Below are 20,188 nucleotides of genomic sequence, written 5' to 3'. Positions count from 1 at the left end.
AACCTGTTTGAAAGACTGAGTGAGTAACCTGACTCAGTAAACTTATTTTTCTTTAAAGGAACATAAAAACTGAAAAATAGGATTTCCAAAAATTACGTGGATTTCCTGCACTCAGAACGGGAGTTCAAGTTTAATTAGAATGGAACTGAAATACGGCTGAAGTGGTACTCAGAGATACGCCTTTTACAAAATTCACTCTACCAGATGTCACTGATACTTTTGAATTCTTTTTCAGAGGAGAGCTGCTTCCTGTTAGTGTCCATTTGAATACTGCTGTTTAAAAAAAGTCAGGGCTCACACCCATTGGGATTGCTACTATCAAAACAACAAAAAACAACAAGTGTTGACGAGCATTTGGAGAAAGGGAACCCTCGTGCACTGCTGGTCGGGGTGTAGAATGATGCAGCCACTGTAGAAAACAGTAAAAAAATTAAACACAATTACTTTATGACCTAGCAATTCCACTTCTGGGTGAATACACAAAGGAATTGAAAGCAGGGTCTGGAAGAGATGTTTGTACACCCATGTTCACAGCAATATTAGTTACAGTCGCCAAAAGGTGGAAGCAATGCAAGTCTCCATGACAGATGAGTGGATAAGGAAAATGTCCAACCATACAATAGTAAATATTACTCAACCTTTTAAAAGGAAAGACATTGTATCACATGCTACAACATTGATAAATTCAGAGGACATTATACTCTGTGAAATCAGCAGTCACAAAAGGACAAATACTATTTTACTCCACTAAGATGAGGTTCCTAGAGTAGTCAGAAATCATAGGGACATAAAGTAGAATGGTAGTTACCAGGATCTGGGAGAAGGGAACGGGGAATTGTTTAATGGGAATGGTTTCAGTTTTACAAAATGAAAAGGGTTCTCAAGATGGATGGTTGTGATGGGTCCACCGTATGAATACGCTTAATACCACCAAACTGTATACTTAAAAATGGTTAAGATGGCAAACACTGTGTATATTTTACCACAGTTTTTTTTTAATTTTGGAAAAAAGTCAGGGCTGAAAACTGGCTTTGTGCTTTGAAAAAGGGCACCTCTTCAAGTATATTCTTAGTTTACTCAGTGAGAAAACCACATTTTGCAAATACTTCGAGGATTTTTGCTGACAAGATCACCAGCTGATGCTTTTCCACAGGCTGGAGGCATAGGGAAACCTAAGCTTGCTTGCTTGCTTATTTAGTTAGCTAATTTATTTATTTTGAGAGGAATGAGAGAGAGAGAGAGAGAGAGAGAGAGAGAGAGAGAGGCAAGGGCAGCTTGGAGCCTGACTCAGGGCTCAATCCCACAAACCAAGATCATGACCTGAGTTGAAATCAAGAGTTGGATGCTCAACTAGCTGAGCCTCCCAGGCGCCCCAACCTAAGCTTTTAAAGGCTTTTTAACTGATTACTCCAGACCCACCAGGATACTTAAAATCAGTTGATTAGGTGCTTTAATCACATCTGCAAAATCACTTCACAACAGCCTTTGGGTTAGTGTCTAAGTATTAGGTAGGTGTGTGAGCTACAAATGACCACCATTTCCTTCCTCCTGCATAGCCTGCCACTCAGGAATTCAGCTGAAAGGGAATTCTGGGGGCAGTTTAGCCCGGTGACTTGACACACTAAAAGTCATTTCAAACACTAGAGTAATCCTGTTTGTAAAAACACAGGCACACATAGGCTGAATATTTGAAATGTAGAGAAAAAAGTCTGGAATGAACTACCCAGACTTAACAGGTGTATGTCTGGGGAGTAAGGTGGGAATGTGGGACAAGGGAAGAGGGAAATATTTCCTATTTTTGTATTGAGATTTCGTTACTGTTTTACTGCAAATATGTAGTATTTCTGTAACTTAACCAAAGTAAAGAAAGTGTTTTATAAAATCCTGGGGTGGACAAGGCCTTTCTAATCACAACAAGACAGTTTTGCCCATAGGGAATATGTATTTTTCTTATTAAAAACCTCATAACTAAAAGCAAATAAGGAACTGGGAAAAAATATTTGTAATATATCACTTCCTCAAGTGTATGACGCAGTTTCCATCCCATCTCTTCCATGCTCACCCACCACCAAAAGACCTGTGGTTTGTATCACAGTTGAAGAAACAGGTATTAAGGGAAAGGGATTGGAGCTCAACACAGAGGCTTAAAAACCTAATAAAAATAGGTACAAGAGCTTACAGGGAATTTACTCACGAAAAGGCCAAGAAATATAAATGAAAACAAGACTGGCATTTTTCATGATTAATCAAATGGTTAAAAACAGTCCCTCCACATCTGTAACCCTGATGGGGAAAGTCCACCTCAGCCACAAGCAAATGTGCACAGGTCTGCTACGGGGCCAACAAATACAGTGAAGGTGTGAGGAAAGGACAGATGTGTGACAGTAAGGAAGCTGCTACCTAAACCAGTCAGCAGGGACACGGTTCTAAGCAAAGTAAACCCCGATTTGTAAAACAAATACCATACGTGTGCATTAGAAAGAGTCAGGGGGTGGGGAGGCACCTGCGTGACTCACTTGGTTAAGCATCCGACTTTGGTTCAGGTCATAGTCTCGTGGGTTCGAGCCCCACGTCGGGGTTCTGTGCTGACAGCAAGAGCCTGCAGCCTGGGTTAGATTCTGTGTCTCCCGACAATAAATAAACATTAAAAAAAAATTTTTTTTTAAGAGGCTAAGGGGGTGCCTGGGTGGCTCAGTCAGTTAACTGTCCAACTCTTGATCTTGGTTTTGGTCATGTCTTGTGATTCATGAGATCGAGCTCTGCTGAGAGCACAGAAACTGCTTGGGATTCTCTCTCTCCTCTCTCTGTGCCTCCCCAACTCATGTTCTCTCTGTCTCAAAATAAATAAATAAGCATTAAAATTTAAAAAAAGAGGCTAAGAAAACACACCAAACATCGCTGTAGTGATCTCTGAAGAGTGAGACCAAAGGGCAGTTTTTTACATTTCTGAGTTCTTGCATTTCCCAAATGTCCTAAAATAAATTTATATTTGGGGGAAAAATGATTAAAAAATACACATTCACTGGTAGCTCTCCTTGGGGCTGGCGGCTTCCTTTCTGGCACACCTTTTGTAAGATGCTGTAGAAGCCCCTCAGTGTTCTCAGGGCTCCTGGGGTCGGGGGGCTGATGAAGAAGAAGGGTCACTAAGAGATGGCCCCTCTCACCAGCGGCCACCCAGGGAAGCTTCTCCCCAGTGAATACCTTCTGCTGACAGGCCTGCTGAGGGATCACACTTAGCCTGGCTGGGGCTCCCAAGGCACTGCCTGGGAGCCTGCAGACCCCACTCCCGAGTCCTGCTTCAGCCACCACTACCCCTCCAGCTTTGCCGTGGCTTGTCAACAAACCCTAGGTCTACCTGAGAGTTCCCAACATCTCCATGGCAGGTGTTGTGTGAATTCTAGTCCTCTGCCCCACTAGGTGGCTGGGTCCCCTGGCAACAGTCTGATCTTGGTCAATTCTAGCAACAAATGAACATCCAAAAAAAAAAAAAAAAGCCAACAGATTCCGCTCCCCTCCCCCCATCACAAGTCAATATTTGGAAAACCGAGGAGTGGAAAGAGAAAACGAAACCCCCCCCACCCCCCCCCCCCTTGTGTTGGAGCCCGCGTGTGCCTCTAGGCGCAGACTTGGACGGTTTAGAAATGCCGCCCTCCCGCGGGCATCTGGGCTCAGCAGTTGTGGGGGGACCCGCTCTGGCTCAGCCTTCCTCACTGCCCTTCCCTCGGGCTGCTCGACCACAGCCCTGGCCCTGACCCTTCTCACAGCCAAGCGGGGAGGACCGACAGCCTTCTGCCTTGTGGCCCCCTCCTGGATGGGTTCTCCGCCTTTCATCAACTCAACGGGGAGCCCAGTGGGGCACCCGTCTGTCCTCCCCACCCTCCCGGGAACACGCGGGCCCGTGGACTTTCTGGTGTTGGATGAGGACTGACGGCCGGCCGCAGGCCCCGCCACAGGCCCGGCACCGGTAGGGCCTCTCGGCACTGTGGAGCCGGTAGTGCTCATTCAGCGTGTAGCTCCTGCGGAAAGCCTTGCCACACTCCGTGCAGGCAAAGGGCTTCTGCTTGGTGTGGGTCTTCTGGTGCAGAGTGAGGTTGGACTTCCGGCTGAAGGCTTTGCCGCATTCCCTGCACTCGAATGGCTTCTCGCCCGTGTGCAGCCTCTGGTGCAGGAGGAGCAAGGAGTTGTGTTTGAAGGGCTTCTGGCACACGGGGCACTCGAACGGCCTGGCGCCCGAGGCGGTCTTCTGTGCGCCGCCGGGCTGGGGGTCCTGGCGGCCGCCGTCTTCTCGGGGGCCGTCCCCGGCGTGCAGCCGGTGGTGTTTGAGGAGCGACGACCCGCGGATGAAGCGCTGCCCGCACTGCAGGCACGTGTACGGCCGCTCCCCGCTGTGGATGCGGCCGTGCTCGTTGAGGGTGAACCTGCGGCAGAAGGCCTTCCCGCACTCGCCGCACTCGTACGGCTTTTCTCCCGTGTGGAACTTCTGGTGCTGCCGGAGCCGGGAGCTGCGGCCAAAGGCCTTCCCGCACTCGCCGCACTCGTAGGGCTTCTCCCGCGTGTGGACCCTGTGGTGTGCGGTCAGCTGAGTGCTCTGCCGGAAGGCCTTCCCGCACTCGCTGCACTGGTAGGGCTTCTCCTCAGTGTGGATGAGCTGGTGTCTCAGGAGGATGGAGCTCTGCTTGAAGGCCTTGCCACACTCGGTGCACTGGTAGGGCTTGGCCCCCGTGTGGATGACCTGGTGCCTGAGCAGCAGCGAGTTGTACTTGAACGCCTTGCCGCAAGCACACCTGTACACTCTGTCCCCAGCAGCCTCTGCAGGGCCCAAGCCTGGCTGTTTTGCCTCCAGGGTCCCCAGGGATGTGCTAAGTTCCCCACCAAGGCCGCCTGCCTGGGGGTCGAGTTGTCGTTTATCTGACCCATCTTTAGGACGGCCATTCCTCTCCTCGGGGAGGCGCCCCCAAACTGTGCCCAACAGTCCTAACTGCTTAGAGGACACTCTCCCCGGAGAAGACTCCTTGACCCCGGCCTCCATCCTAGAATCTGGAAGAATGAACAGAAAATGGAAAGGTGACCTCGCCTCTACGTTCACAAAAGGAACTCTGATTTGAAGGCAGAATCCTCATGTCAAAGTGGTAGAGAGGTTTGGAAACTTCTTGCAAGAAAGAAACTGTAAAATCAGGGTTTGTATAAGAGGACCCAAAGGAAGGTTCATTAAAGGCTTAAGCACTGTGGGAGGTTAGCTCAAGAGGGGAACTCATGACCAGGGAGGGGCATCAGGAGGACAGGGGAGGGCACAGCTTGGCCCAAAGTACTGGGGCAGAGGCTGGGGGGTAGGGAGCAGGCCTGATGCAGGAGTGGGACCTGCAGGGTGTGGGGTACTGCTATCCTTTGCTCACCTCTTCCTCCCAGCACTCACTCACAGGTCATCCACTCAGTAGACAGGTCAGAGTCCTGCCCATACAGGCCCCATGGACTGCAGGCCACCTTTCCTCCCTTTCTGCAGCCTCTGCAGTCCCAAACTCAGGCCTTGGCATGTGAGCCACGGGGAGCTGGAAGGATCAAAGCAGCTCAAGGGTCTTCCCTGCTTCCCTCCTCACACACCCACTGCCCCCACAGATCTGGCCCGACACCTCGGGGCACCAGGAAGGATGTTCATGCACTTGGGTTTCTTGTACAAGTTAGTCCTGGGTGACCTTGGATGACAAGCAAGGTGTTTAGTAAGAAATTTGGCCATGCTGTGAGGAACTAAACGCACAGCCTTCCAAGCACCAGGGGGCTACAAGGAGCTGTGTGAAGGCCAGGCCTTGCTGTGCCTTGCACTTACCTGGGCACAGGTTGGCCACAGTCCCTTGCTCCTCAGCCACCTGCAGAATCAAAGCCCCTGGCTCCTCCCCTTGTTCCAAGAGGGAGATCAGCGCTGGTTTGGCAACGAGAAAGCCTACATGCAGGGAGGAGAGCAGCACGTGTCAGGGAGCAGGAGGAAGGGTGTCTGGCTGCCTGGCTGGAGGCCTCAGAGGACACACACTTGGGGTGGGTTGGAATACCTACTTTCCCAGGAGCAGGGCAGCTGGGTGGCCATGGAGAGATGAGCGGGAACCCCTCCAACTTCCCCTCTGAACATGTTAGGCTTTGAATTTGGAAAGGAACCAACTCCCCCAGGAGGCCGGTGGAAGAAGCAGGGTTGTGTCTGAGCCCAGCCCCAGGATGGAAGGGGAAGCCTCACCCAGTGAGGCCACGTGCCCGTAGTTCTCCAGCATCACGTCCCTGTACAGTGCCCGCTGGTCGGGGGCCAGGCAACTCCACTCTATTCTCGTGAAGTACACAGCCACGTCCTCAAACACAACGGCCTCCTGCAACCACAAACTCTGCTGTCTGGGGCTATCTGGGCAGGAGATGCGGAGACCATGTCAGGGATATTTAGGACGCCTGTTCAGCTCTGGGAAGTCAAGGCTTCTGTATGGTCACTGCTGCATTCCTAAGGCCTGGCATGGGGGGGAGGGGGTACACCTCAACACTCTCCAAGGAAAAGTGGAACAGCCCTATTGCCAAAGCCACGGGAGAAGTGAGGGTCTCAACCTTGGCCTGGGTAGGGGCACCCTCGAGATGCTGGTGGCCGAGCCTCCACACTGGTGGGGAGAGTTCCTGTCCTGTTCTCTGGTTCTCTGCTCTTAGTGGAGAAGCCAAAGGCTGTGTGCACCAAGAAGGTCTGACCATTCACACCAGATGGAGGCAGGTGCTGGGGAGGGACAGGGCCCCTGACCTTACTTGCTGACCCTTGAAGCTCAGGGGCTTCAGGAGACTGCGGGCAGCCTACTTCTGCCCAAAGCCTCAGGAAGGAGTTGACAGAGCCATTGTGAGTCTTCGAAGGGAGGAGGCTGACCCTTGGCTTACAGAATCCATCCCTGTGACCCACCTGCAGGAGTGGGAGCTACATGGGTGGGCCTGGGGCCCCCTGGGAAGGTCCTCAGGGCTGAAAAGCTGAGGATGGGGATGAAGGCAGCCTAAAGGCTCAGAGGGGACACTCACCTGGAGTCTGGGCGTCGCAAGTGGCACCGCCATTCCAAGGTCCCCTTCAGGGGAAAGGCAGGCGCTGGGGACGGTGAGTGTTGAGTAGGAAGAGCCCAGGCCTAAGGCCCATCCACCCCTGTCCCTGTCTCCCAGAAGGACCACCCAGATACAGAAGAGACAGGAAAGCGTGAGACATGAGGCAAGCACATCCCGGTCAGCCCAGACGACCCCTCACATCCCAAGAAGCCACAACCTGAGACCTGCTCACCCACAAGCCTCCACCTCTCACTCCTGGTTTTCCCAGGGATGTCTTCTGGGACCATCCTACTTCAAATGATATTCCCGGGTGTCTGGATAGCTCACTCAGGTAAGAGTGTGACTCTTGATTTCCACTCAGGTCACGAGCTCACAGTTTGTGAGTTCAAGCCCTGAGTCAGGCTCCATACTGACAGACTGGAGCCTGCTTGGGGTTCTCTCTCTCCCCCCCCCCCCCCCCCCCCCACCCTTCCCTCACATGTATGTGTGCTCTCTCTCAAAATAAATAAACTTAAATAAATAAACAAAATGCCATCCCCACCGCAGAATTCCTTCCCTATCCTCATTCTGTTTTATTTTCATCCATAGCACCTGTTATCGGACATAATGCAGTCAACTTACTTGCTTCTTATCCACCTTCCCCCATGAGATGAGGCCTGCAGTCTGGTTATTCATGCTGTACCCCCAGGGCCTGGGGGAGGGCCTGATACACAGCAAGGATTTGTGGAATGAATGAGTGGTTCCCTGACAGTGGGTGATTCTGCAACCAGTAAAACCATGTTGTGGAACACCAGAAAACATTGTTACTGCATTACCACGTGAAATAAGCAGACTCTAAGCAAAAAAATAAATCCGGCAGCACATACCCCAGCACATTAGCCTTAGTTTCTTCCAAGGTAGTTTTTATTTTCCTTCTTCTCATTTTTCTGATTTCTCTAAGACTTATTGCTTCTTTTCAAATATGTGTCGCAGTTGAGGAAAAATTATTTATAAAAGCCAGTAAATACAATCTGCTCTGGCTAGGTGCTCAGAGTAGACTCTGGTCTCCGTGTCCCCTCCTCAATGGACACTTGAGCTCCTGTGTATTGGGTGGAGGTATCTAGAGTACCCTTTTCTGTGGGGCTTGAGCCTCCTAAGTAGCTGCCGCTTTGTAAAGCGATGTCCCTTTTGGCAACAGCAGAAATCCTGCAGTTATGATGCTACGAGGTAACATCTGGCAGGAAGGCCCTTTTAACATGTGAGAGTATAACAGGCTACAGAGGATGATCTGAGAGGCTTGGTGAGTCATCTGTGCCCGGACAGCACAAACGGCAAATGCAAAGAGCAGAGCCATACCACTACTAGACACGGCACTGGGCTGTCTGTCCAGGGCAGTCCGCGCGGACCATTGCTGCTGCCCCTGTTGACAGAGCTATTGTCCTCCTCACCCCGACAAGACAGCCACAGCATCTTAAGAGGAGGAGCATCTCAGGAGAAGACCTGGCTGTCAACTCAACACATACCGCTCTCCACAGTTAGGAGGGTAAGTTACCATGCCTGTCTCTTTGCTTATTTCTGGGGAATGCATGTCCTCAGGGAGGGGCCACCTGGTTAGAGGGGAAAAGACCTGGTTTTAGTCCTATCTTTGGAGCCAGGGAATAAGTCTTTAATGTGAGAAAAACAGCGTTAAGTTGAAAAAAGTGGAGGAGAGGATACAATGATTAACAAAACAGGTTCCTGCTCGGAGTCCTGAGAGAAAATATCAAGGGGAAGGGGAGCGCTAACTTAGATGGGGTTCAGGGAGGGCTTCTTGAGGGGATTACATTTAATTGGGGCCTGGAGGACCAGCAGGAGTCATTCTTTCCCTCCAATTTTGAATAAAACCTCTGTTCCTCAGGGGACTGGGGCACCTTGCTCCACTCCCTCACTTACCCCCTTGCGTACTACACTGCAGCCAAGCTGGCGTTCTCTGTTACTCAAATTAGCCAATGCCATTCTGATGCACTTTCCTTTGCCTACAAGGGCTTAGCAAGGCCTGTCAGCCACCAGGTTTCAGTTCAAATGTTAACTTCTTGCAGAGACCTTCCCTGCTCACCTACAGCCACCCCTAACTCCTTAACTCTCACAAACCTATCCTCTTGGTTCATTTTCTTCATAGCCCTTGAAATCATCAAAAACTATTTTCTCAGAGCACCTGGGTGGCTCGGTTAAGCATCCGTCTCTTGATTTCAGCTCAGGTCAAGGTCTCACGGTGGTGGGATTGAACACAACTGGGCATGGAGCTGGCTTAATTAAGATGCTCTTTCTCTGCCCCTCCCTCGCTCGATTACACTCTCTCTCAAAAAAAACTACTTTCTTGTTTGTTGCCTCTATTGCATTAATGCCTCACTTCTATTACAACAGATGTTTCATGAAGTCAGGGATGTTACCCCTTCACTGCAGTATCCCCAGCACTAGAAGGGTCGTCAGGACAAGGTAAGTATGCCAGTTGTCCGAACGCTAGTTGTCCAATGAATGAGGCAACTCCGCGAAGAGGGGGCGGGGGCGAAGAACCGCACAGGGTAAAGCAAGGGCGTCGGGCTGACAATTGGTTGGAAAACGAGGGTGCAGGGGAGAGGCAGCGCATGGGGTGGCCAGCCGGCACGAGCTGCTCACGAGCGGGTGTGCTCAGGCAACTGCAGGCGCGAGGCCGAGGGGGACGCAACCCGGACAGAACCGGTCCTCCCAGGTCTCCCACCGCTGCAGCCTCAGCTCTGCGCAGCCACCCAGGCTCTGCGGGACCGGCCCGCACACTTGCCGCGCCAGCCGGTGGGAACCGGACTCCGGACCCTCCCTAAGGCCCAGAACGAAGGAAAAGCGAGGGGGCGGCGCCGGCTGCAGGTCAGCGCCCCGCGGTGCTCAGCGCGGCCTCTGTGCGGACCACAGCCTCAGCCAGGCCGGGTTCAGAGAGCCGCACTCACCCCACTCCGGTCCCCGCCCCGCGGCCAGGACCTACTCACCCTGGGCCGCTATCCCGGACCGCGCGCAGAGGGCGCCGGGAGCAGGAGGTCCAGTTCCGGCCCGCCCCCGGAAACGGGTCTCAGCGCCGCTCTAGGAAGCTCGGAGGACCACGCGCCTCGGTGGGCGCCTTTTGGCTCCTACGGCGCGAGGCTGGTGATGGAAGAGGGCCGCTGAGGGCGGGGCGCTGTTCTGGACCTGATCTCCCGTGAACTCCCAAACCCGAGAGGCGAGCCCGCTGCGGGAGTCGGGGATCCCGGCGCAGAGCCCCCAAGCCTGAGAGCAGACGCGTCCACGCGAGACCTCGAGAAAGGCCAATGGAAAAGTCGAGCATCATTCCAGGCAACCGGGTGCTGAGGCAGCGTCCTTTCTCTTTCAACTTTTTGTTGTTAGATAATTATAAAATCATGCAAGTTGCAAAGGCAGTATGGAGAGGTCCTGTGTGTCCTTCACCCTCTTCCCCTACAGTTGAAAAAGCTTCTCTACGATCGTGTCTTTCAAACTTTTGTGACACGGTAAAAAATGCTTTACAGTGTGACCCAGCACACGCACAAATCTATGCTTATGAATAAATGCTTACACATATAGTAATTTTAAAAGAACTTAAACAAAACTATTTAGTCTTATGCGATGAAATCTCGTATATTTTTCTTTAAATGTTTTCTTATTTTTATAAAGGGGAGGGGGGACAAAAGCAGAGACCACCTTTTTGAAGAGGGACACAAGAGCCAAAATGTACAAGGCAGCAAAGGAGGCATCTATATTTTTTTTTAATTTTTTTTTAACGTTTATTCATTTTAGAGACAGAGAGAGACAGAACATGAATAGGGGAAGGTCAGAGAGAGAGGGAGACACAGAATTGGAAGCAAGCTCCAGGTTCCAAGCTGTCAGCACAGAGCCCGATGCGGGGCTCGAACTCACGGACCACGAGATCATGACCTGAGCCGAAGTCGGTCGCCCAACCAACTGAGCCACCCAGGCGCCCCGAGGCATCTATATTTTAAATATTTTTAATGTTTATTTATTTATGAGAGAGAGAGAGAGAAAGAGACAGAGTGCGAGTGGGGGAGGATCAGATAGAGAGGGAGACACAGAATCCGAAGAAGGCTCCAGGCTCTGAGCTGTCAGCACAGAGCCCGACCTTGGGCTCGAACTCACAAGCCACTCACAAGCCGTGAGATGGTAACCTGAGCTACCCAGGGGCCCCGGGAGGCATCTGTATTGCAAGTAATTGGCATCATACAAACTACATTATCTGAAAATAAGATATTGCATTTAGATATGGCTAAATAGTTTAAACAAATATGCTTAGAAACTAAATAGCAACCTGCAAAATAACTCATGGGAGGAAGAGAAAATCATACTTGGAATTGAAAGAAAATGAAAATACTTTGCAGGATACAAATAAATTTACATATATATACAGGCATACCTTGGAGATATTGCAAGTTTGGTTCCAGACCACTGCAATAAAGTGAATAATGACAATAAAACAAACCAAACGAATTTCTTGGTTTCCCAGTACATAACAAAGTTATGTTTATGCAGTAGTCTATTAAGCATGCAATAGCATTAGGTCTAAAAAAGCAACATACATACTTTAATTTTAAAATATTTTATTGCTAGGGGTGCCTGGGTGGCTCAGTAGGTTGAGTGTCTGACTCTTGATCTCATGGTTTGTGAGTTGGAGCCCCACATCAGGATCCACGTTGACATCACAGAGACTGCTTGGGATTCTTTCTCTCCCCTCTCTCTGCCCCTCCTCTGCTTAAGCTTGTGCTCTCCCTCTCACATAAATAACTTATAACTATATGTATATGTATATATATGTATATGTGTATGTATATCTGTATCTATATCTATGTTGCTAAAAAATGCTAACCATCATCTGAGCTTTCGGCAAGTCCTATCACTGATCACTATAACAAATAATAATGAAAAAGTTTAAAACATTTCAAGAATTACCAAAACGTGACAGAAACATAAGTGAGCAAATGGTGTTGGAAAAAGGGCACCAACAGTCTTGCTCAATTCAGGGTTGCCACAGACCTTTAATTTGTAAAAAACACAGTATCAGCAAAAAATAAAGTGAGGTATGCCTGTTTACATACACTTAGAACCTTTCAGCGCATATATTCAGATACTAAAAACATGCATGAAAGAACTGATTCTTCTTTTTTTCACTTAAATTTTGTTTGGTTTGTCTCAACATGTATATTTTCCTTCATTTTTGTTTTGCTTTGGATATTTATATATAAGAATTATCCTTTACTCCAATTTTACCCCAGGTATTAGCTGGGCTCCCCTTTTCTGCTTGGAGGTACAGAGTTGGACACCACCCCTTCCACAGCTTTTGGAGGTCTAAAGACATCCCAAGAATTTTTACTAGTTTTCATGCACACTTACAAAAAAACAGTATTTTTAAAAGTAGAATACATAGGAAGGAGTCACAAATACCTTTAGCATACTGCCAGATGAATTTTCACACCCTGAATATCCTGTGAAGCTAGCACCCATGTCAACAAGCTGATTTTGTCTGGGTACCTCAAAGCCTCCTAGGGCTCTCTTCGGGTCGCTCTCAAAACACCTCTCTGGTTGTGTCCAAGTGTGTCCACTCTGACTTCTCTAGCCCTGATGACTTTTGTAGGCATACTTTATGTCCTTGGTGTATATCCACTCACTTAACTCCCACAATAACCGTATGAAAGACAGTATTATTGTTCCCACACAAAGAATAGAAGCATAGTGTTGTTATTTGCCTGAGGGCAGCTGATGTGGGGGCGGGGAGCCAAGTGCAAAAAGACAGAAGAGAGTCGTGGTCATGCATGTTTAAGCCAAATTACTCTTGGGGTGCCTGGGTGGCTCAGTCGGTTGAGCGTCTGACTTCAGCTCAGGTCATGATCTCGTGATCTCGTGATCTCGTGGTCTCGCGGTCTGTGAGTTCGAGCCCCGTGTCGGGCTCTGTGCTGGCAGCTCAGAGCCTGCAGCCTACTTTGGATTCTGTGTCTCCCTCTCTCTCTGCCCCTCCCCAGCTCATGCTCTGTCTCTCCCACTCTCAAAAATGAATAAATGTTAAAAAACAAAATTTTAAACCAAACTATTCTTGTGTGTACATGACAAAAAAATATTTAAAAAGCAACTTTAAAAGGAAATAAAGAGCTAAGAATAAAGTTTCAAATGCTGGGAAGAGGTAACCTTGGATGGCATGGGAAAGGTGGCTGGCTCACCAGCATGAGCAAAGGCAGATGGACCCCTCTTGAAGGCTTGAGAACCCCATGCCCAGTGTGGCTGCCCCTGGAGAGGTCCCCATCATCAGGTGACCCAGATTTGTGGAGTCCCTGCTGTGTGCCGGACTTGGCAGCCCCTCACATGGGGACTAACATTCAGGCTAGCGAGATGGAGGCAAGTCAGAGGTCTCTGGACTTTGAAGGGGGAGGGCACCAGCCAGGATCCCCAGCTCTGCAAGGACAGATGCACTGAGCTTGAGGCAGGGGCACAATAAATATCAGGCCAGTGTCTGCACCTCAGAGAGCCCCAGAACTGGCTGCCCTCCCTTAAGTCAGTCCATGCCTGCCATCTCCAGGTGGGCCTTCAGGAGGAAGCATCCAAGCAAGCAAGCCTCCCCCCGCTCCCAACAGCACTTCTTGAGGCTTCCCTGGGCCCAGAACCTTCACTGGGGGCTCACAGCTGCCATTCATCCCCTGGAACTCTTGGGCTGGCATTACTGACCATCTGCCTATGGCAAGGCTCTGAACACATGTCCTGCAGTAGGCCTGGTTAGCCACCTTCTGGCTGCATTGAGCTCTAGGGCAAAGAGAAAGTGGGGGGCCCTCCTCCACCATATCTCATCCCAGAGATCTGAGACCTTCTTAGGGACCACATAGCCTGAGTGTCCAAGTACCGTCCCCACCTCCCTGCCACTCCCTGTGCCTTTCTGGTCCTCTGAGCCTATCCTGGGCTGACCTCAAAACCCCTCACTCTGCCCCAAGGAGGCCCAGGTGCCCCTTGATGAGGTTTTTTGGGGTGATAATGGGGTTCATGGGGTTAGGAGCCAACAGCCAAGAAAGAATTCTTGAGATGTCTTTGGTGCAAAAAGGTAATTTTATTAAAGCACGGGGACAGGACCCGTGGGCAGAAAGAGCTGTCCTGGGAACCATGAGAGACTGGTTATACCATGGAGTCAGGGGAGGTAGAGTCCAGGGGAAGTTCCCAAAGAGATTTTCATATGCTAGAGAAGACTCACAGGATATTGGAGGCCCCGCTATTGTCAAACTAAGGTTGTTTTTCCCTCTAGCAAAGCATTACCATTAAGACAGTAGGGAGTTCAAGGAGAAACATTTTACTCTGCCTGCCTCAAGTATTTGCCAATGGGCTGTGGGTTATAAGGAAATTTAACTTTATCTGCCATTTCCTTCTGCCTTTGTTTCCCATCTCACCCTCAGCCCCTGGCCCTGCCAGGGCTGCGATGCCTCCTGAGTCCCCAACCCTGCTGACCCAACTGTTGCCTCTCTTGGGACCTCACCAGTCCCCTCTGCTTCTTCGCTTCAGCATGTGGCCACGTGGCCCCCTTCTTACTTTCTCACGATGTCATTCTTGTCACCGCCCCTCCAAGGCCTACCTGACTGCACTGCTGCTAGCAAACACCCTACTGCAAAGTCCTGAGTGCAAGTCTCTGTCCGTTGGGACCCCTGCCCTCACTCCCCTTACCTTGCGACCTCTCCCGCTACTGGTCTCCCCTGCACACCCACAGCCCTAGTCAAGAAGCTCTACCTGGACCTGCCTGTGGGCAGTTCTCACTCTGTCTGACCCCCAGGTCTTAACCCCTGGCACCCTTTCCTGAAGGCTCCTCCCACTCCTCTGGGGGGGAACTCCGGAAAAGTCCTCACTCAGCAGCATACGCCCAGCTGGGGGCTCCCTGCCCTGGTAGACTTGATCTTTATCTCCAGCTCACACTCCAAGGGTCCCCCACCAGCTGTTCCCTTTCTCAACTCCAACCTCACCCACCCCTCCCTATAGGGTTCTGAGCAGGCTCATCGTGTTCCCTCACCTCAGGGTCATTTGTCCAGTCTCCCTTTCCTCATTCTCGCAGCGGTGACATGGTTCACTCTCTTCTCCCCCTTCCCAAGCCACCAGTTCTGCCCTCTCCATTTCCTGGCCTCACTTTCCCTCCTCCACGTGCGCGGGAGGGAGTGGTGTAGGGAGCAGGAGGGCGACACTCCTCCTCCCCGGAGGTCCCACCATCCCAACTGAAACTCCCGCACCTCTACTGTCGCCCAATCTGTCCGTGGCAGCCTCCTCGACCGTCGCCAACCATGCCCTGCCCGGGTCGTCCAAGCAAAGACCAGGGTGCCCCCGTCTCTCTCCCCAATACCCACATCCGGGTACGGCCACTCTGACCTCTCCGAAAACCTATCAGTGCACAGAGTCGCAACGTGCCCGGAGCGGCCGCACCCGCGGTGGTTGAACATTGCTATTTTTCGTCCAGACCCCCGTCTTCTGTAAGCCACCACGTTCCCCCAAACCGTCCACACATTTTAAAAGGGGGCCCACAACCCTACAAGGAAGGGCCTCACCCTAGAAAGCGGCCCTTGCCCTAGACGGGAGCCAGTAACCTTGCAAGGAGCTCTAGCTATATAAGGGGGCATTCGCCAGGCCAAGAGAGGACCCCTGCGACTCCGCGCCCGGAGTAAGTCGTTCTATCCGGGTCCGCGTAACCCTGGAAAGTCACCCAACCTCTCGGGGGAGTGGGGGGGGGGGGAGTGGGGGGGGTGGGGGAGGGGGGAGTCTCCTCGGCCGCTCAGTGGGCGACGCTCGTCCTCCGTGAGACTTCTATGAAGTCCGGACATCCCTCCCGCCTCCTCCCGGGCCCCGTCCACAGGGACCCCGCTGCAGGACATCCGGTCACCTGCGTGATCTGGCGCCCCGGCGGCCGGGTAAGGGCCGCGGGCACCCGCGGGATGACTACAAATCCCGGCGTGCACTGGGCTCACGGCCGTGCCGGAAGGTCAAGGGGCTCTCGGCCCCGCCCCGGAAGATAAGGCGGCTCTCCTCCGCCGTGTCTCCTCTTCCGGCCGCGCTCGGCAGCAGGTAGGACGTGTATGTGGCGTGGCGGCTCTGGCATTATCCGCCGCCATCCGCTGCCCTGGGGTCAGCTAGGGACCCCGGCGGGATTCCTGAGAGAGAGATGGGGTGCAGGGCCAGGGATGGGGGTGGGAAAGGGTCGGGACCTGGAGGGAGGATCCTGGGGACCTGGGACTCTGAAGCTAGGGTGGTGGGGCTGCCTGGGCCGCCCGGGCCCTGACCGTAAGCCGCCTTCAGACAGCCGCCATGGGCCGCGTCATCCGTGGGCAGAGAAAGGGCGCCGGCTCGGTGTTCCGCGCGCACGTCAAGCACCGCAAGGGCGCTGCGCGTCTGCGAGCCGTGGACTTCGCTGAGCGACACGGCTACATCAAGGGCATCGTGAAGGTACGGGGATCCCGTGCGGGCGGGTGGGGACACGGGGCGCCTCGCCGGGACCCGCCACTCATGCCACCTCGGCCCGCAGGACATCATCCACGACCCGGGTCGCGGTGCACCCCTCGCCAAGGTAGTCTTTCGGGATCCGTACCGGTTCAAGAAGCGGACGGAGCTGTTCATCGCTGCTGAGGGCATCCACACCGGCCAGTTCGTGTACTGCGGCAAGAAGGGTAAGCTTCGCGGACGCCTGGGTTGCCTGTCTCTTAAGCGTCGGATTTTTGATTTCGGTTCAGGTCTTGATCTCGGTTGGAGGCGTCAAGCCCCGCGGTGGCGCTGACGCTGACAGTGTGGAGCCTCCTTGGGATTTTCTCTCTCCTCCTCTCTCTGCGCTTGACTCGCTTGCGCGCACGGTTTTGTTTTTACTTTTTTTTTTTCTTTTTCTTCTCAAATTAAAAAAAATTTTTTTTTAAAAGGGTAAGTTTTGCGTGTGGTGTGGAAGGTCGAGATGGGGAGGGGATTGGACCTGTGGTTGCTGGGAGGAGGGTTACATCGTAAGTCAGGAGGAACATCCAGGCAGAAGTCTCACCTAGTGAGAGCTGTTTGGCTAAACACACTAGAGGGGATGCCCAGAGAGCTGTGTAGGAGGAGGCTGGATGTTGTGGGCTGTGCTGGCCTTCTTGGGGACTTGGGTTTGCATTGCTTCTGATCAGCAGTAGTTAAGGGGGACCACTTTGCTGTACTGACCTATGGTGCTTCTTGCAGCCCAGCTCAACATAGGCAATGTGCTCCCGGTGGGCACTATGCCTGAGGGCACTATTGTGTGTTGTCTGGAGGAGAAGCCTGGTGACCGGGGCAAGTTGGCCCGAGCCTCCGGAAACTACGCCACTGTCATCTCCCACAATCCAGAGACCAAGAAGACTCGAGTGAAGCTGCCTTCCGGCTCAAAGAAAGTAATTTCTTCAGCCAACAGAGCTGTGGTTGGTGAGTGGCAGGCAGCAGTTGAACACTGTGCCTGTGAAGTCAACAGCTAGAGCTGGGCTTTGGGACTTGTTGGTCAGACTTGTCTGTAGTGTGGCCTAATCTGCCCTTCCGTGATTCCTGCTGTCACGTCCATGTAGTTAAGAGCTTTTTCAGGGATGTGTAACTTTTTTTAAGCTACTAGGAAATGCTTTAAGGAAGATTTGACCCCTGGCTCACTTTGCTATTTGGGCAACATCTTTTTATTCTTGTGGCAAACTCAAGGGATGCTGTTGAGTGTATGTTTACTACAAAGTAAGCAAAATTGGCCAAGATGTGTGTGTCAGGCTGGGTTAGCCATCCTGTTGGTGTTTGGAGGTTAGATTGAGTGATCCGCTCCGACACAGCAAAGTGGGAGCTTCCCTGGAGAATCATGGGTTGAGGTCGACATTACAGATGACGTGGGGAAAGGCTTGGCTTGGCTGCCTGAGAAATCCAGAAAAATTTAATGTTGGCTCCTGGGTTGCGAAGGGTCTTAATGCTCAGTGGTAGTTTTGGGGTGTTAATGAAATTTTGGGAACTGTGTGATGGTGTAGGACTGTCGTGAGAGGGTGGTTGGTGTGGGGGTGGGGTACTGGCAAGGATGCTCAGAGCCTGATAGGGTCCTGAAGTTCTGGGAGGGTATGGTGCACCTCCCTCAGGTGCCTGATCTCCCCAACAGGTGTGGTGGCTGGAGGTGGCCGCATCGACAAGCCCATTCTGAAGGCTGGGCGTGCTTACCACAAGTATAAGGCGAAGAGGAATTGTTGGCCACGTGTGCGTGGTGTGGCCATGAACGTAAGTAACCCAGAAATCGGGCAGTTGGGGTGTTGAGGGATTTGGGGGCTGGGAGGCTGGATGGACAGGTGCTTTCCTGGAGTGTCTCCTCTCTGGTAGAGGGTACGTAACGTGAGCCTTTTTGTGTTACGGTTTGTTGGCACATGTCAGTTGATCCTGCTCTTACCCAAGTCCTGAGGTAGATGGGGTCCACATCCCTATGTTAATACCACTTTTTTCTGCTTGCAGCCTGTGGAGCATCCTTTTGGAGGTGGCAACCACCAGCACATTGGCAAACCCTCTACTATCCGCAGAGATGCTCCTGCTGGCCGCAAAGTGGGTCTTATTGCTGCCCGCCGGACCGGGCGTCTGCGGGGAACCAAGACTGTGCAGGAGAAAGAAAACTAGGGACGAGGAGCTCAATAAAATCTGTCCTTTTGCCACTAAGCTGTGCTTGCTTGTAGTTTCAGAGGGAAGGGTCTTTGCCGGGAGGACCTCCATGGAGCTCTTTGTGTAAGGAGAAGGAAGATGAAGTTAGATGCACCAGTGAACAGTGAAAGCTCTGGAAAGAAGAGGTGGGGTGCTAGGGATCTTCACAACTTGATTCCTGGAAACTACTGTGCCGTGCAGTACACAGAGCAGAGAATTCTGCCCACATCTGTGTTAACTTCTCTCGAGTGCTTGGAGGATCTAGGTCAGGGTATGGATTCTTTGGGGTGAGAGTGGTGTTCCTGAAGCTGCAGGCTGGAGAGCCAGGAAGCCATCGTACATTGGGAAGCCAGGACCAGGATAGGTTAGCTTCTCAGGACAAATGGGCTCCCTGTTTGGCTCATGGTACCTTGTCCCAAACTTTTGACAGTTCATCAAAGGTGGTAGATCCAAGGCAGGTAATGCTGAGCCAGTCTGGCGCAGAGATGGTAATGGCAGCCTCAGAACCGGGACACTTGCTTCCCAGAGCTCCCTGCCCCAGTAGTTCCCTTTGTGAACCTGTGTAAAAAGCAGGGGCTATAAGTGATACCTTGAAGCAGGAAGGCTGGGGGCAGAGAGGTTGGTGGCTGGTTGAGGTAGAACACTCCTTGTACAGACCACAGGCAGGAAGGCAAGGGACTGAGAGTTCCTGGGGACCATCTCCCAGAGTGCATCAGAACCAGTCACCTCAGGGTGTTTCGAGAGGCTGTGTGCAGTCAGGCGTCTCCCACCAGAGAGTAGACCTTTTGGTTGTTGCCAGGTGGCTTCTTGGTGGGGTCTGCACTTGTCTGTAGCATGAACCTTGCCCACAGGTCTTGCTTTCCCGGTCTCCACGGGCCTCTTGACCACCCACCACACCTAGACAGTGAACCTAGCAGGGCTAGGCCTTGGTAATGGGTAGAACATAGAGGAGGCTGGGGTTTCCTCTTTAACGAAAGAGGGCTAGGCTTGGTCACCTGATCTGTAGAATAACCTGCCTGTCACTGCTTTCCCCTTCTGGATAAAGCGGTCTGGATCATTGGCCGAGAAGTGGCCCCAGGGAGGCTTTGTTCTACTAGCAAGCACCCGGGAACCCCTCATCCCAGTTAGAGTGGACGCAGCTTGCGTTCAGTGTGCTGAACTAAGGGGGCTCTAACCAATAAGCATCTTTCTTGGTCATCACGTGGCTTCTCTGCCATTCTCTGTAAAGGAAAGGACCTGTTCTTTTGTTGGTGGCAGTGCCTTGAGGAATTACTAGAGAGCTTTCCCCTGAAAATTGCTGTAGTTTATTAATCTTCGAAACGGGTTCCTAAGCCTCCCCTTGCCTCAGATCTGAAGCTTCGGGGTCATGGTTCCAGGCTGCCACCCAGTGGCAGCGCTCCCGGCTTCCGGCACGGAGTTTACAGTTCCTTAGGGAGACTAACTACAGAGACGAGGAGTCCGTTTCCCAGAGCGGCCCCAGGGTACCTCCGGTTTCGGACGCGGGGTGGGGAGG

General features: G+C 52.0%; 2 protein-coding genes across 4 annotated transcripts; one reads left to right on the top strand and one right to left on the bottom strand.

Moving 5' to 3' along the window:
• Window positions 1-2,808: 2,808 nt before the first annotated feature.
• Window positions 2,809-10,018, bottom strand: ZNF517 (zinc finger protein 517). Of its 3 annotated transcripts, XM_030303596.2 has the most exons (5): window positions 7,663-10,018; window positions 7,024-7,147; window positions 6,221-6,347; window positions 5,822-5,935; window positions 2,809-5,037 (listed from the first exon to the last, which is right to left on the bottom strand). In XM_030303596.2, exons 2-5 carry the CDS (start codon window positions 7,054-7,056, stop codon window positions 3,836-3,838), a joined length of 1,476 nt encoding a protein of 491 aa, XP_030159456.1. In that variant the 5' UTR covers window positions 7,057-7,147; window positions 7,663-10,018; the 3' UTR covers window positions 2,809-3,835. The 3 variants fall into 3 exon arrangements, with proteins under 3 accessions (XP_030159456.1, XP_030159457.1, XP_032447879.1); XM_030303597.2 differs by lacking the exon at window positions 7,663-10,018 and having other exon boundaries at window positions 6,221-6,379; window positions 7,024-7,160; XM_032591988.1 differs by lacking the exons at window positions 5,822-5,935; window positions 6,221-6,347; window positions 7,024-7,147; window positions 7,663-10,018 and adding an exon at window positions 5,394-5,805.
• Window positions 10,019-16,028: 6,010 nt separating this feature from the next.
• Window positions 16,029-18,693, top strand: RPL8 (ribosomal protein L8). Its single transcript, XM_030303668.1, has 6 exons — window positions 16,029-16,104; window positions 16,336-16,482; window positions 16,562-16,703; window positions 17,236-17,454; window positions 18,152-18,267; window positions 18,496-18,693. The coding sequence occupies exons 2-6, from the start codon at window positions 16,345-16,347 to the stop codon at window positions 18,652-18,654; spliced, it is 774 nt and encodes a 257-aa protein (XP_030159528.1). The 5' UTR covers window positions 16,029-16,104; window positions 16,336-16,344; the 3' UTR covers window positions 18,655-18,693.
• The last annotated feature ends 1,495 nt before the right edge of the window (window positions 18,694-20,188 follow it).

Source organism: Lynx canadensis, chromosome F2 (genome assembly GCF_007474595.2).
Source record: "Lynx canadensis isolate LIC74 chromosome F2, mLynCan4.pri.v2, whole genome shotgun sequence".
Classification (NCBI taxonomy): domain Eukaryota; kingdom Metazoa; phylum Chordata; class Mammalia; order Carnivora; family Felidae; genus Lynx; species Lynx canadensis.
The sequence above is the reverse complement of the archived record's forward strand: the minus strand, read 5'-3'. Positions and strand labels throughout refer to the sequence as shown.

Excerpts from the sequence above, each read along its gene's own strand:
- ZNF517 (XM_030303596.2), bottom strand. The coding sequence starts at position 7,056 with ATGGCGGTGCCACTTGCGACGCCCAGACTCCAG. Across the intron at positions 5,936-6,220 it reads CGGGCACGTGGCCTCACTGG|GCTTTCTCGTTGCCAAACCA; the intron begins GTGAGGCTTCCC and ends CCCTGCATGTAG. Across the intron at positions 5,038-5,821 it reads TGTGGCCAACCTGTGCCCAG|ATTCTAGGATGGAGGCCGGG; the intron begins GTAAGTGCAAGG and ends TCATTCTTCCAG.
- RPL8 (XM_030303668.1), top strand. The coding sequence starts at position 16,345 with ATGGGCCGCGTCATCCGTGGGCAGAGAAAGGGCGCCGGCTCGGTGTTC. Across the intron at positions 17,455-18,151 it reads AGCCAACAGAGCTGTGGTTG|GTGTGGTGGCTGGAGGTGGC; the intron begins GTGAGTGGCAGG and ends TCTCCCCAACAG. Across the intron at positions 18,268-18,495 it reads TGCGTGGTGTGGCCATGAAC|CCTGTGGAGCATCCTTTTGG; the intron begins GTAAGTAACCCA and ends TTCTGCTTGCAG.